General features: G+C 41.3%; 4 protein-coding genes across 4 annotated transcripts in view; all 4 read left to right on the top strand.

The window, feature by feature from the left end:
* Window positions 1-2722, top strand: part of si:ch73-138n13.1 (centrosome-associated protein CEP250) — a 28499-nt gene extending 25777 nt beyond the window's left edge. The window contains exons 10-13 of the mRNA XM_008297881.1: window positions 372-505; window positions 675-817; window positions 910-997; window positions 1103-2722. Coding sequence (XP_008296103.1) covers window positions 372-505; window positions 675-817; window positions 910-985 — 353 coding nt within the window. The 3' untranslated portion in view covers window positions 986-997; window positions 1103-2722. The remainder of the gene's footprint in view (window positions 1-371; window positions 506-674; window positions 818-909; window positions 998-1102) is intronic.
* A 959-nt stretch (window positions 2723-3681) lies between these two features.
* Window positions 3682-5351, top strand: LOC103369219 (beta-crystallin B3). The gene is made up of 5 exons (XM_008297880.1): window positions 3682-3756; window positions 4092-4210; window positions 4295-4427; window positions 4633-4775; window positions 4925-5351. Exons 1-5 carry the CDS (start codon window positions 3682-3684, stop codon window positions 5190-5192), a joined length of 738 nt encoding a protein of 245 aa, XP_008296102.1. The 3' UTR covers window positions 5193-5351.
* A 4298-nt stretch (window positions 5352-9649) lies between these two features.
* On the top strand, window positions 9650-10987 carry crybb2 (crystallin, beta B2). The gene is made up of 5 exons (XM_008297879.1): window positions 9650-9712; window positions 9870-9988; window positions 10171-10303; window positions 10385-10527; window positions 10651-10987. Exons 1-5 carry the CDS (start codon window positions 9650-9652, stop codon window positions 10817-10819), a joined length of 627 nt encoding a protein of 208 aa, XP_008296101.1. The 3' UTR covers window positions 10820-10987.
* A 236-nt stretch (window positions 10988-11223) lies between these two features.
* Window positions 11224-14083, top strand: ctu1 (cytosolic thiouridylase subunit 1 homolog (S. pombe)). Its single transcript, XM_008297878.1, has 3 exons — window positions 11224-11361; window positions 12458-12958; window positions 13043-14083. Exons 2-3 carry the CDS (start codon window positions 12463-12465, stop codon window positions 13576-13578), a joined length of 1032 nt encoding a protein of 343 aa, XP_008296100.1. The 5' UTR covers window positions 11224-11361; window positions 12458-12462; the 3' UTR covers window positions 13579-14083.
* The last annotated feature ends 964 nt before the right edge of the window (window positions 14084-15047 follow it).

Below are 15047 nucleotides of genomic sequence, written 5' to 3'. Positions count from 1 at the left end.
TGTAGTTTGTGTCCACTATAATCAGGATGAGAAGAGATTTTATAGCCAGTGGCCTGACTGCTAGGGTTTGTTACAATTTTTTTTTCCGCAAAGAATGACATTTAAACAGAATCTGAGACGACTAAATCCAGGATTTTCATTCACATTTGAGTGAGTGACATTCAGAGGGAATCTGACACCTCTGCACTTTTATTACGTCACTGGGCTGATTTGCCTAATCTTCCTGGTGCCTTGGTCCTGCCTTGCACATGCAAAACACAATGCAGTAAAGGAGCCCCTTTTGCTGGGAAAGTTCCTGGGCGTCACTTCTAAGAAATTACTGAACCTTTGGGTGAAAAAGCACTTGTTAATTTATATTCTCTGAACAACAGAGCCAAAGGCTGCAAGTAAAGACGATGAGTCAGACTCTGAGGAGCAGCCCAGAGGAGCTGATGCTAGCCCTGCTGTTGCCTCGCAGCCACAGAGGATCGCCCTGTTCCCTGGTGTGGACCCTTCAGCTTTAAAGGTGAGCCAGCAACTGTGCATCCAGCACGTATCATGTTTGTTAACCAGCCCTGATGCAGTGGCTAATGCAGAGCACCAGACAGGCTTTGCATCAGGCATGTCTTCCCTTGCTGTTGTATTTTAAACCCACTTGGAATGACCTTTACTAAATATGTTGTGTCTGTTGTCAGGCTCAGCTGAAAAAGAGGGGGGATTCTGACAATCAGAGTGATGGACTTGCCCCCTCTCCTTCCCAGCCGTCTCGCTCTCCCAAGTCCCCCTTCCTCCCTCGGGCGGCGCGGGTGCTGCCCCCACCTGGCGGAAAAGAAAATGGGTAAGCAACACCTATTAGATATGAAATCTTCACAATATTGGTCGACATATTGTTTAGCTCTACAACTGTTCACTCTGCTCTTATCTTTGCAGTGAGGAGGACTCACCACAGTGGCTGAAAGAGCTGAAGTCCAAGAAGCGCTTGAGTCAATATGAAAATGAGAGCTAAGTAAACAATGAGGTAAGACAGTTTTTGAGTATACTCCACATTTCTGGTTTAAGAAATAAGCAACCAATCAACAACGAAAAACTCATCATTATTTTGCATCTCTTTCCTCCCCTGAAGGTTGCCTTAACAGATGAAACAGAAGCCTTAATGTTTGACCCAGAGAGTAGGAGGGGGTGAACAGCTGCTGATGTATTTTTTTATTTTTTTTTTCCATTTGTTATTTTCTTTTTTTTGTTCTCTTCCCATCTGGGTCGATAAATGTGCATGGTGCCTTTTTTTTAATGGAGAGTCTCTATCTTGTGGAAAAAGAAAAACAAGCTAAGAAGAAAAACATCAGGCTGCTCTGCTTCATCCATTTCATGCTTGAACTTATGGAAGCTCTTCTGCAGCAGAAGGGACTTCATATCAAACACTTTATTAGGGACCAGGAGAAAGTGGGGGAAATGGAGAAAAAGGCAATGATCGGCAATTATTTCCTGCCAGGCTGCATTTCAGGAAATGGTTTAACTTGTGGGACCACGACGACACCTCTTTATCCTGGACGTGCTTCATCGCATACTGGAGGACAATCCAGTCAATCCTTTACGAGATGTAGTTTCTAATATGTAGAAGCTGGCTGCGTTTGCATCGACTGTATTTGTGTTATCTGTGGAGGTTGTTGTAAGAAGTCACACAAGCATTGCCATAGGATAACATTTCAGACACTAATGATTTTTTGAATATAGAGAACAAATTACCACTGACTTGATTGTCAGTGGCAGCGTGTATCATGTTAGTAACTGTAATCAGGAGATGTTATATTTGTATTATCATTGATTTAACAAAGACAGAGAGCTAGTTTTGAAAGAAAAACATTCAGATACAGCACTACAATAGAGGCTCCACAGCCTTTTACTTTGATACACTCCTCAACCTAACAGTTGCTGCATACTGTATATCTTTTTGTCTGATTATCTGTTTGTCTTTGTGGAAGAGGGGAACTTTTTGGACACTGCATCCTGTCAATCATGCACACTCCTAATCAGCACAAAAACGCTCCTCAATCTTGTATGAAAACACTACCCCGACTGTCTTTCCTCCTTTGAATAGATTAAGTAATTGTAGTATCCAATATAAGCCATACTTTCACCTTGCAGCCCTCACACACTCCTCAATCATGTTTTGACAATGTTTTTCCAATGAATGTGCAATTTTCTCTCTATTTTGTCCCCATTATACATGCATGCACAATCTTCGCTGTCACATCAGGCTCGGTTGGGCTCAGCGCAGCGGGGTGTTGGCTCACACTACTCCAGCGGAGGGACGGTTCATTCACTACACTCTTCATCAAATTAATTCTAAACAAATGTGAACATTTGCACCTTGCCTACAGCTCAACTGAGTCTTCCTCCTCACGTTTGCCATCCACCCACTTAACTCTGCGCTTTTATAAAGCACTTTGTCACTTGATGCACTACAGCACTGACCTCTGCCCCCTCTGGTTGGCCATGTGTCGTCTTCTGTATCGTCGGCCTGCTAATGCAATGCAAGTGAATGTGTTAATCGAGGCTTCGGAGTGACTGTCCCTGGTTTCTGTGTACATGGACGTTTTACTTTGTCATAAAATTGAGGGTTTATTTTTTATGTCCTACTTTGTCCTTTTTTTTTTTATTTGAAAGTAAAGATGTATATTGCACTGTGTTGTACTGGCCAGTGTCCTAAAGTGAATAAATTCTTAATAAAATTTACTTGACTTGAGCCACAGCGTCTGGGATTTCTTTACCATGACAAAAAGCAACATTTTTCATTGTGTTTCTTACATCAAATCACCATTTGAAAGCCATATTTAGCATAGCATGGTCTGACAATAATCTCAGCATTGGATTTAACAAGATTCTCCGTGTTTATTCGTCAAATCTGCGTATGTAAGTGTTTGATTTTACTTATAATACTAAACCAGTTTGAGAGAGGGAGAAACTTTTGTGTGTGGTTGGGACTGGGTGTAGCCTGTCAGTGTGTGTATGTTTGTGTGTGTTTGTGCTGAGCAGGGCTGTTTGCTGAATCCTCTTGGCTCTCTCTCCCTGTGCCCGCACACAGTGCTCGCTGGCAGCCAGGCGGACAGGCAGGGCAGCGTGTGCCAACACAGCTGCCTATTGAGAGGCAGCGTTACGGACACAATGTGAGCGACAGACTTGCTGTATCAACAGCTCCCCCTTTTCTGCTGTTGTGGCCAGAAATAAACCATAAATACCCCCCCTGTCCCTGCCCTCTAATGGCTCAACCCCACCAAACACCAAGTGACAACGAAAAAGAGGGACACTACCACTTACTAGCAGGCATACGCAGGTAAAAGCCTCATTCTGGACACATAGGGATCAAAAACACTGGTGTATTAATTCCTGTGCAGTGGAATTAGATGGTGGTGCATCAGTGAGGACCCAGGTTTGGAGGATTTTGATGTCATGGATTGAAAGTTAACCTAATGAGTGTATACTTTACAGAATAAGCTGCTATGTTAACAAGATGCCAGGCATGTTATTCCTACTTTACATCAAACTGAATACAATCCTCCCGTCTAAGGTTACATAAATTGTAGCTGTGACATTGAGCATTCCTCCTGTTGGCATATTTGTGCCTGTGTGTACATGCATGATGGATGGTGATCTGTTTGTGTGTGTGCTGCTGCCAAAAAAGTGGAGGAGCAGTGGATCAGGAGGATGTCGGAGCAGCAGAGTGCCCCAGAGCAGCTGGCTGCTGGGAAGAGCCAGGGTGGAGCTGGAGCCACGTATAAGGTACTTTAACAACTGTTTGTCTGGAGATGAAAACTTGGTTTGATCAGAGAAGTAAAATCACATTTATTCACATGTTGAGTCCAGCTATTGACCAAGACTCTGACATTCTGTTTATTATGCCGTCTGGTAGACAGTTATTTCTAAGTGATGCCACTATTTTTTCTGCAGACCCTTTTTCTGTGTCTGTATCATCCCTCTTAGTTGCCAGTACACAGCATGCCACCTAATGGAGGCCTTTATCTCAGACTCTCCTAGTGGGTTCTGCAAGAAATCCAACTGTGTTGGTTCAATGCTGGCTAGTTAAAGGTCAATCTCTCTCTTTTTCTGTGATCCAGGTGGTGCTATTTGAATTTGAAAACTTCCAGGGCTGCAAGGCAGAGTTCTCTGCAGAGTGTAAAGATGTGACAGAGAAGGGACTGGAGAAGGTTGGCTCTGTGATTGTTGAGTCAGGACCGTAAGTACTTTATATAACATAGTAAGAAAATAGTTTCCAAGATAAGTTACTTAAACTGAAACTTTTCCTCCCTTTCCCTCTCAGCTGGGTGGGTTATGATCGCCATGGGTTCACAGGGGAGCAGTTTATTCTAGAAAAGGGCGAGTATCCACGCTGGGACACCTGGACCAACAGTCAGAACAGCTACTCCCTCTTCTCTCTAAGGCCACTCAAAGTGGTGGGTGAATAATACAAAGCAGACAATGCAGCCTCCCACGAATTACATTTAAAACAAAAAATGTGCATGAGCAGCCCACATATTACTTTTGCCCATTGTATTTGGACCACTGGACACACCATAAATCATCGGTATACTTAGCCAGCATCTACTGGAGACACACGAGGGATTTAGTAACAGTTACGTGTCTGTTTCTGCTCTATAGGACAGTGCTGACCACAAGCTCCACCTGTATGAGAACCCTGGGTTTACTGGGAGAAAGATGGAGATAGTCGATGACGATGTGCCCAGTTTGTGGGGCCACGGCTTTCAAGATCGTGTAGCAAGTGTCAAGGCTCTTAACGGAACGTAAGATCCCTGCCTGTTTCAACCATATCACACCTTCAGCCTGGTGTGTCTTTTGTTTATTTTTTTTTCTATTTAGCCCGCCAAACTTTAGGTCGTTTTCCCATTTTTTCCATGACATGGCCCAATTTGTTGGTTTTCTCTGTTTCCAGATGGGTTGGCTACATGTACCCAGGCTACAGAGGTCGGCAGTTTGTCTTTGAGCGAGGAGATTTCAAGCACTGGAATGACTGGGAGGCCCCCGCGCCGCAGATCCAGTCTGTCCGACGTGTGCGGGACATGCAGTGGCACAAGAGGGGCTGTTTCACTGTTCCTGACCCAGCTCCAGCTCCAGCTCCCGGCCCCGGACCCGGCCCCGGCCCAGACCCCGACCCTGCCCCAGCACCTCCTGCCCCTCCCGCTGCAGCTGGATCCAGCTGAGCAGGGTCTTCACCTGCCTCCCAACCCCTCCCACAGCCTCCTGCACGCTGCCAACAGTGCCTGCCCTCTGCCTTAACCTAACCACGGCAAACGCTGCTTGTACCCAGTGAGGAGTGCCATGTATGTTTCAGTGGCGAATAAAAAGTTGTTTGACCTGGAGTTTGTTGGTGATGTTATACTTGTAAGTTGAGGTGGAAATGGCTTTAACTGGCATGCCAAAGATTTGGGAGGGAAAAAATGCTATCAGAGATGTGAAAATGATATCTAAGAAGAGAAAATGTCGCCTACATTTGGCTGATAATTTTATTCAAGACAAACTGCAGAGGTGTTTTGAACTTATTTTTAAGTCACTTGTGCCACTTTTAATGCTTGTGATTTCCTATTTTAGACAGACAGCGCAAAACCTCATCCAGCTTTAGGGGCGCATGACTTATTCAGTGAATATGTGGATACGCATCTGCTTAACATCAATGGAAATGATGTCATGCTGTATGTATGCTTGCTATTAAAACAGAGTGCACTGCATTCCCTTCCATAGTCATCATTGTGCATCTGATGGTTAATTATCCTCATCATGAATGACCACCAGCTAAGCATTAGGAACTAAATAACTACATCCATCTCAGTAAAAATGCATCTTTAAAACTAGACAGCTTTGATTAATTAAATATTAATTTTGTCATAACACGGAGTCAAGATCTATGTTGCACAACCCAAATAGATTCCATCTGCAGGCATGATTTCTTTTTGTGATGACAGGCTGTTATTTCGCAGCTGTTGATGTAATACTCAACAATAAAAACAACTCCCCTCATAACATCACTAAGAGGAGCATTTTCTCCATAGTGTAGAGTCCTAATCAGTTAACCACAGAGAGCAGTGTCACAAACCTACATTTTAACTACATCAGTAATGAATCATTGCAGAAAAATGCAGTTGGCCAGCTGTGATCCTTCACTACCTCACATCTGTATCATTCAGGATCCTGACAAGGTGGCTCTCCAAGAGGCTTTCAGCAAGGAGGTTGAGTCAGTTCACCGATCCTGTGGATTTCTGTTATATTGTTATAATTCTCAGTGTGTATTTTGGACTATTTCTGGGCAGTCGGTCACTTCCCTGTACTTAAATCTGTGGTTTTCACTGTAGAGGCCTTCTTGATGTGAGCTCCACATCTATAATTAAGACATACACTAAAAGGCTGCAGTACAATATGGAGCCAAATTGCTTTTTGCACCCCTAAATTCTTAGACAGAACCTTTGTACAAACACGGCCTTACATGTTCTTCATAAACGCTAGATTGGTGGGTTTTGAATGTTTAACCGACAGGTGACTTTGTCATAAACAACTCAGTTTCCCACAACTACTTCACTTCTCTGCAGTGGGGACTGTAATGTCGCCAGATACTGATCACAAATCCTTCCTGTAATCCCAGTTAATCCCAAATAATTAACTCGTGATCCATTGCAGAGTCTTTATCTGTGTGTAAATTAGGTGTAATGACATTTTAAAAAATAAAAAATAAAAAAATCCCAACAAAACAGTCATCAGCAGCACATGCCTTTGATCACAAATATTTATAAATCTGAATTTGACAGAATCCCGACTGTTTCCATAATCAACCATCTGGCTTGTAAAAGTAGATATTTCTGGCCATTCTTCAATGGGTTCGACTGCAGGATTTATTCTGTACCCAACAGCAAGACTTCATAAAATACAGCTGCATAATGTGACTCCTCAGACAGTTATCTTCATGCTTTGAAAATACAAGCACAACTGGGATTTATTTTTTCTATAAATACAGAAACTGCAGATGGGGGCAGAATCATCAGTTTTAAAATTGATTCTTTTGAGTTTTACAAGCTGTTAGTGAATAATGATGTAGGGGATGGCAATAAGCAGTGCGTTATAGGCAGATGTCTGAATTAATGATGTGACTGCTGCATGCACATGCACAGAAGAATGTGTGCAACAACAAGTAAGTGACCACAGGGCATGATATATATGTATATATATATTTAATTTTTTTAAAACTGAAGTATTGATACTATGAAATTAAGATTCTATGAAACTGATAAAGTGAAATTAGTATTGATACTCAGAACAAGATTTATAGTATAAACAGGTGCTGAATTGTTCGCTTCAGGGTGCAGTACAACCCTAATGGTGGTCAGAACAAATAACTGTTGTTCCCTGCCTGAATCCTCCTAACAGCTGCTTTAAAATAATAATAATAATAATAATAATAATAATAATAATAATAATAATAATAATAATACTTTTGCAAACTTCATACATGTCATATTCACCACAAAATTAATTCACAAATGTATATTTTACCTTTATTTAATTTTCTTAGAGCAACCACTACACCAACATAAGATAAGTGCTAATGCCCACTGAACTGTCCCTCATGAACCATTTAGACACTGTCTCATTGCATGTGAGGATCTTTCTTATGATTCTGTGTACTGTAACTTTAACAATATGTTCATAATGCGCACCGTTTATATAGTTTATGATAGCCTTTTTTACATCTGAAACTCTAAGGTAAATCAAATGGACTAAGAACCCTATAGAGATTGCAAAATAAACATTTAAAGCATCACAACATTTAAATACCTAAATAAAATGAAGGCACAATGAAATTGCACATAGGTAAAACTGTATGTCAGTAAAAGCAATTGCCCACCACTGAAACAGACAACCCTGCTGCATCACAGTCCAAATTCTAAAAAACACAACTGAGTTGTCTTCTGCAGTGACACACGTTCACTTTGACCTCATTGTGTTTAAGTTATACATATTATTTAAATACCTAAATTTGCACTTCACTTGAAAAAAAAAAATGTAAGTCCATGTTCACACTATATATTTGCATCAGTCATGAAATAGCTGTTGAACAATTTTAATGATTGTGGACATTCACACACAAGGTCACTCAAACTAGTCAGAGGAATAAAACACAACATTTCAGTGTTGGAATAAGTATACAGCTACTGTAGCTAAGTAAAACTCGTAATGATATAAAAATACTCTATTATAAGTGTTTATTCCCAATCCTTGGTTAAAGCACAGATGTATTTTTGGCAAAAATATACTCAAACTAAAGAATTGAAATCATTTTTATTCAGAATAGTGAGTCCTGTAACTGATATATTTTATACACTATGACATTTAATTAATGTGGTAAAAAAGAAAAAAATGAAAACAACAAATTCTGGACTAGGCTCTTTAGCAAGACTGCAAATAACTCATGGACATCTGAGAAACCTGAAACAAGGAGTCTCAACAAGACAATATTTTATTTTATGCGTTCACAGGCTGGTTTGATTCTCTAACAATGTAATGTATTAAGTGGAATATAAACGTTATATCAAATTTATAGAAAGTAACTGGTTGCCAGATAAATGTTGAACGGTGAAAACACCAGATTTTCTCTGAATTGTTATGAAGGCTAAGCACAAAGGTGCAAAAAATGTAAATATGTAAGTATAAGTATCTCAACAGTATACTTAAGCCCAGGACATAAACTTCAAGTTCTCACCATTTCATTACTGTCAGCAGGGAAAAGATGGCATGTGTGGTCAACAAGTTCACATCCAACCGTGCTTTTTTGACTTTGCAAGCAGCAGCAGAGGCAATGGAGTTCCACACTGAACAATATCACTGTTCTGTAGAAAAGACATAAAATAAAGCTACACTTGTGGAAAAATTCTGCAGTATTTCCACTGTTTTTCATATCAGTCCGAATCTCTCCTGCACAGTAAAACCCATCTTTTACAATCCTTCTCTCTCTCACTCTCCCCCTCATTGTAGGTGTGTGACTCTTGGCACTGTTTGTGCTGAATCATGTGAATATCAAACAATGACTGGCTGGACAAAACTGACAACTAATGAAATAACTTTGTGGGAGTGTGACACCCCGGGGTGGGGGGAGGCTTCACAGTCACCCCTCATTTCAGTCTGCTGGGCCTATGGCAGGCCGATCTGCCGGCTGGCTTGGACACTGTGGGTACTGTTGGCAGAGTTTCCACCCCTGGGCGTCCCGTATATATTGAGCTCGTCGTGCCATCACAAACACACTGGCACAGACAGGTACTGGTAAGGGGCTCACGTCCGTCATGCTGTATTTTATAAAGTTTATTCTTTTAATCATTAAACTTCCTCTTTTTGCCACTATATTTTAGGTTTAATCTCTACAAATGTCATCATATGTTGCATTTTTTTAGTTCTTTGATCAGAAGGCTGTGAACTTATTGTGGAGGGAGAGACATTTTGCATGTGTATGAGAAAACAATAGATAACAAAATCTATTAAAGTGCAATTAACAGCTGCTCATATTCTACAAACATTTACTTTTTTGTACATCATATAGACATCCATCAATATTTAAAACAATAAAATTATAATTTTGTCTGTATTTCTTTTCAGTTTCATCCTTGCCAATCCATTCGCTATGGCCACAGACCACCAGAACCCTGCATCCAAGCAGCAGCAGCCAGGCTCCAGTGCATTTAAGGTGAGAGCAATAGACAAGCAGAGACCAATTTAATCACAGTTTACAACATTTCATCTTTTAAACATCAGATTGGCACACTTGAAATTGAGACCAGCAGCTCAGCAGCACTCAAAGAGCTTTTTTTGAAACACAGTTTCTCTTCTTCTTTTTCCCACAGCTGGTTATCTATGAGCAGGAAAACTTCCAGGGACGCTGCCACGAGCTGACTGGTCCCTGTAACAACCTCCAGGAAGCAGGCGTGGAGAAAGTGGGCTCCATACTGGTGCTGTGTGGACCGTGAGTGTGGGTCAGAGACAGTCAGACAACTAGAAAATGATTTAGGCAGAGTAAGAGGGGGTTGCTCAGTGAAGGAATAGGGGAGAAAACGGACAGAAAAACAGATTAATATGTGCTAAACATATTAGCTCTCTTTGCTGTTCAGCACCTGTTGCAACCACAAGCCTCCCTCTCTGTTTCAGATGGGTGGGATATGAGCAGGCCAACTGTAAGGGGGAGCAGTATGTGTTTGAGAAGGGGGAGTATCCTCGCTGGGATTCCTGGACCAACAGCAGGCGTAGTGACACCCTTGTTGCATTCCGCCCGATTAAAGTGGTAGGAATGCACACTTTTTGAATACATATTCACAGCCCCATCCCACCAGCTGCTTAACAGTTTGTTTTGTTACTTTCTTAGGACAGCCAGGAGCACAAGATTGTCCTTTACGAAAACCCCGGCTTTGCAGGGAAGAAGATAGAAATCATAGACGATGATGTCCCCAGCTTTCACGCACATGGATACCAGGAGAAGGTCTCCTCTGTTCGGGTTCAGAGTGGCACGTGAGTCCATCCTCCCAGCAGATGTTGTATCATAACAAAATCTCCTACATGTGTCTTGTAAGCATCCTTTGCCCTCTAACTTGCTGACATTTGTTTTCCCTCTCTGTGCTCCGGGTGCACCAGTTGGGTGGGCTATCAGTATCCAGGCTACAGAGGCTATCAGTACCTGTTTGAAAAGGGAGAGTATAAGGACAACAGTGAGTTCGGGGCCCAGTTCCCTCAGATCCAGTCGGTTCGGCGCATCAGAGACATGCAGTGGCATCAGAGGGGTGCTTTTCACCCCACCAACTAAGCTTGTGACTCTTTCCTGTCATGAATCCTGACCTCGACAATCTTGCTCCCCTCCAGCAGCAACACCCCCCTTGTCCTTCATTTACACCATACAGCATTTTGATATCTATTGCAGCTGTTGCAGTAGTGACGTTCTTTGAAGCAAACTAATAAATCCTCGTTGCTTACACCTCACTTGGTCATGTGATTTACTTCTGTTTTGCTCTCCACACAAGTTCTTCAGACTTCAACACTTTAAAAGTCACCACCTTTGAATGAATGTAAAAGGCAGTGAATCATGTTCAGTCCACATGAAAACACCGTGAAAGGCGTTATAAGGTTGACGCATGCGCACAGGCCACCTCCGACCACCAGGCTGCGCTGCAGGAAACTCACAGTCGAAGTCACTTTGTGTTCCGGCTAACACATGATGAAACAACATGCTGCCCCATGTTGTGTGATACTTATGTTATTTAAGTAAAAAGAGTCATATTTGAAAAGTGTTTTTCTGTTGTTCTTCATCCCGACATCTTCGGTTCAAGCCTCAGTTCGTCGAAGACTTCGGTATGAAAATGCTACCTATTATAAATGCGACTACTTAGCTTAGCTTGCTAGCTAACGTTAGCCCTGTTTACTCGTTAAATGTTGCCTCTCTGCTGATTTCATAAGTTAAGGTGCTTAACTCTTGAATTCAGAATGCTTAAAAAATACAAAAACATGTACAAGTTACTCGCCTCTTTCTCAAGTGTTGTGTGTTTTTAACGTGTTAGTCGGAGTGTCACGTTGTATGAAGTTCATCAGTTATGTCATGCAGTACATCCTGGGATAATTGTCTCACATACAATCACATTACATTTATTTAGGGTGTAATTGAAACTCTATGAATGTAATGAAGTTTGTCATTTTCCAAAATCTGGCTAGAATGAACATATGGGGTGTTTGGATAATTGATTTTAGCCAAGAACGTGATATCATAAAATGGTTAACATGACAGATTTTTCGCGTTTGTTTATTTTATTTTATTTATTTTTTTTGAAAAATGTAAGACATAAGTTTTTGGGGGGTTTTTTTGCAATGCATGAACAAAGTATTTGATTGCACCGAAATTGTAGGTAGAGTTGTTGTACACAGTTCATATTATGGCAGCAGCTAAAGGTTATTTTCATTGTTGATTAATGTGCTTTTTAATCAGTGTTTCCCACAGCCTAAGATAGCAGCTGTATTGTTTTGTCCCCAACCTAGAGTTTACTGTTATCAGAAAATGTTCACATGTAAGAAACTGAAATTAGAGTATTCTGATTTTTTTTTTTAAAAAACATTTATCAAACCAGTTGCTGATTAATATAAAATCCGACAACTTATCAGTTATTCGTTACAACTTTAGTTCACACCTGACGATCAGTTTCTAAGTACAGACACACAACGTCTGACACAAAAGATAAAGAAAGAGAAAAAGCCACTGATATTAAAAACTGTAGGTCAGCTGTACCGAAGCGTCTTCACCCATTGCAGCTTTTTGATCATTTATTTGTGAGACCTTGGTGGGAAATTATCTAGGGACATTTGTTAAACTCATTTTGAACACTATTGGGGTTTATCTTGTTTTGTTTTGTTTTTTTAATTTTAATTAAAAAATTTATTTTTTTTTTATTACAAACAGTCAAGATGCCTGCCCAGTGTAGCAGTTGCACTGAGAAACGTGCTGTGCTGAAGCGTCCAAAAACCGGCCACTCACTGTGTAAGGAGTGCTTCTTCTGGGCCTTTGAAGAGGAAGTGCATCAGACCATCGTGGCTGCAGAGCTGTTCAAATCTGGGGAGACAGTAGGAATCGCTGCCTCAGGAGGAAAAGACTCCACTGTGCTCGCACATGTAATGAAGCTCCTAAATGAGCGATACAGCTATGGCCTGGAACTTATGCTTATCTCAGTGGATGAAGGAATCACCGGTTACCGAGATGACTCCTTGGAGACCGTGAAGAGGAATCAGCAACAGTACGAGCTGCCACTAAAGATTGTGTCCTATGAGGAGCTGTATGGCTGGACTATGGATGCTATAGTGAAGCAGGTGGGACTGAAAAACAACTGCACCTTCTGTGGAGTGTTCAGAAGACAGGCATTAGACAGAGGAGCTGTTATGCTGAAAGTGGACAAGATATGCACCGGTAAGATTGCAAAAGTGTATATACGCTATCAGTGTTAGTTTAAATGTTTTGTTAGAGTAACTGAATGTGTGTTTTTTTTCCCAGGTCATAATGCTGACGATGTGGCAGAAACCGTTCTGATGAACGTCCTGCGAGGGGACATAGCTCGACTGCGCCGCTGTACTGCGATCTCCACATCCAGTGAGGGCGAAGGGGTCGTGCCGCGCTGCAAGCCCCTCAAATATGCTTATGAAAAAGAGATTGTTCTGTATGCTTACTTCAAGAAGTTAGACTACTTCTCAACTGAATGTATCTACTCTCCCAATGCTTATCGTGGCTACGCAAGAACCTTTTTGAAGGACCTAGAGAGCATAAGGCCCAGTACCATAATGGATATCATCCACTCTGGAGAGAACTTGTCTGTGCGAGAGGGGGTGAAGATGCCCGTCCAGGGAACCTGCAGCCGCTGTGGCTACATCTCCAGTCAGGCGCTGTGCAAGTCATGTGTGCTGCTGGAGGGGCTGAACCGAGGTCTGCCGAAGCTGGGTATTGGCAAACACCACCGCTTGCATGATAAAATCCTCTCCCAGCAGCCCCTAACTGAGAAGGAGGAGAGGAAGCTGAAGTCCGTTGACTTTTGACCATCAGCATAACCTGTTTTATTTACCAGAAGATATAAGAAATTTTTAGAATAAACTACATTTGATATGGGAAAAGACTATGCAAAGAAATCCAATCTCTTGTTTTTGTTTATGATTCGCTGAATATTTATTGAACTTTTCTATGAACTTTTGATTTTGGTAAACCAGAGAAAAACTTACAACAGTGAAGCATCTTCACAGCATAGAAAGTCCAGTCATTGGTGTTTTAAAGCCACTAAACTGGATGATTGTTTCCAGTCATGTAAAAAAAGTGCCTTTTGTTGTTGGGTACTTCTAAATAATTGCACATGTATCCAGCTGTTTTTACTGTAATTGGCCACATGTATATGGAAGTGTGTGAGAAAGATTCTTGTTTTAAATCTTTTTTAATTTCTGCATTTCTTATTAAACCAATCTTTGGGGAGGATATGATGACATGATGTTATAGACCTATTCCAAGATGTTCTATGAATGATAATTTAATAAACACATTGACCTTTATTTTAATTTTTGTCATATTTTTATGGTTCTGGTAAGAAGGTGGGCTGCAAGGTGGCGCAGTTTGTAGCACTGTTGCCTCGCAGCAAGAAGGTCAAGTCTTGGTGGGGGCACTGGGATCTTTCTGCATGGAGTTTGTATGTTCTCCCTGTGCAATGTGGGTTCCCTCCGGGTTCTCCGGCTTTCTCCCACAGTCAAAAAACATGTTGAGGTTAATTTATGATTCTAAATTGTCCGTAGGTGTGAATGTGAGTATGCTTGGTTGTCTGTCTCTAAGTGTAGCCCTGTGATAGACTGGTGACCTGTCCAGGGTGTCCCCTGCCTTCACCCTCGGTCAACTGGGATAGACTCCAGCCCCCCCCCATGACCCTAGTGAGGATTAAGCGATGTATAGATAATGGATGGATGGATGATTTAAAATCATGTTCAAAACACGCACAATATATTTATGATTGATACATATTTGTTAGGTGAGAGCGTCTGAGTGTTTTAAAGAAACTAACAAATCACCAGAATTGAGGAAATAAGTGTTTGTTGGCCAAAATTTCCTTGTGGAGGACGCCCAAACCACCCACTTAAGCCTTTACCAGACTTGTGACATTGCTGCTTGATAAATTCAGGGGAAAAACTTACAAACATCTGGCAGCGACCCAGATCCAGATTCATTTAATCATAAGTGTTTGACATTTATCTAAGCTGTTAGTGTTTTTATTGAAAGCGAGCAGAGTGGTCATTCAGACATGAAGTTTTGAAGATTAGTGGCATACAATGCATGTCTGAAAGGGGCTTGAGTATGTCCCCCCTTACAGTTGTCCTCAAATGTATTCATACCCTCCCATTAAAGAAGGAAAAAAACAGCTGTCACTGAAATAAGTTGAAATTGACAAAAGTAATAACAAATAAAAATGGAATGAAAATCATGACTGTTGTGAATTTTGCCTTTCTTTAATGGAAGGTTATGAATAAATTTG

Source organism: Stegastes partitus, unplaced genomic scaffold, assembly GCF_000690725.1.
Source record: "Stegastes partitus isolate 25-593 unplaced genomic scaffold, Stegastes_partitus-1.0.2 Scaffold1256, whole genome shotgun sequence".
In the NCBI taxonomy this organism is placed as follows: domain Eukaryota; kingdom Metazoa; phylum Chordata; class Actinopteri; family Pomacentridae; genus Stegastes; species Stegastes partitus.
The sequence above is the reverse complement of the archived record's forward strand: the minus strand, read 5'-3'. Positions and strand labels throughout refer to the sequence as shown.

Excerpts from the sequence above, each read along its gene's own strand:
- LOC103369219 (XM_008297880.1), top strand. The coding sequence starts at position 3,682 with ATGTCGGAGCAGCAGAGTGCCCCAGAGCAGCTGGCTGCTGGGAAGAGC. Across the intron at positions 4,211-4,294 it reads GTGATTGTTGAGTCAGGACC|CTGGGTGGGTTATGATCGCC; the intron begins GTAAGTACTTTA and ends TTTCCCTCTCAG. Across the intron at positions 4,776-4,924 it reads GTCAAGGCTCTTAACGGAAC|ATGGGTTGGCTACATGTACC; the intron begins GTAAGATCCCTG and ends CTCTGTTTCCAG.
- crybb2 (XM_008297879.1), top strand. The coding sequence starts at position 9,650 with ATGGCCACAGACCACCAGAACCCTGCATCCAAGCAGCAGCAGCCAGGC. Across the intron at positions 10,304-10,384 it reads CATTCCGCCCGATTAAAGTG|GACAGCCAGGAGCACAAGAT; the intron begins GTAGGAATGCAC and ends TTACTTTCTTAG. Across the intron at positions 10,528-10,650 it reads GTTCGGGTTCAGAGTGGCAC|TTGGGTGGGCTATCAGTATC; the intron begins GTGAGTCCATCC and ends CGGGTGCACCAG.
- ctu1 (XM_008297878.1), top strand. The coding sequence starts at position 12,463 with ATGCCTGCCCAGTGTAGCAGTTGCACTGAGAAACGTGCTGTGCTGAAG. Across the intron at positions 12,959-13,042 it reads AGTGGACAAGATATGCACCG|GTCATAATGCTGACGATGTG; the intron begins GTAAGATTGCAA and ends TTTTTTTCCCAG.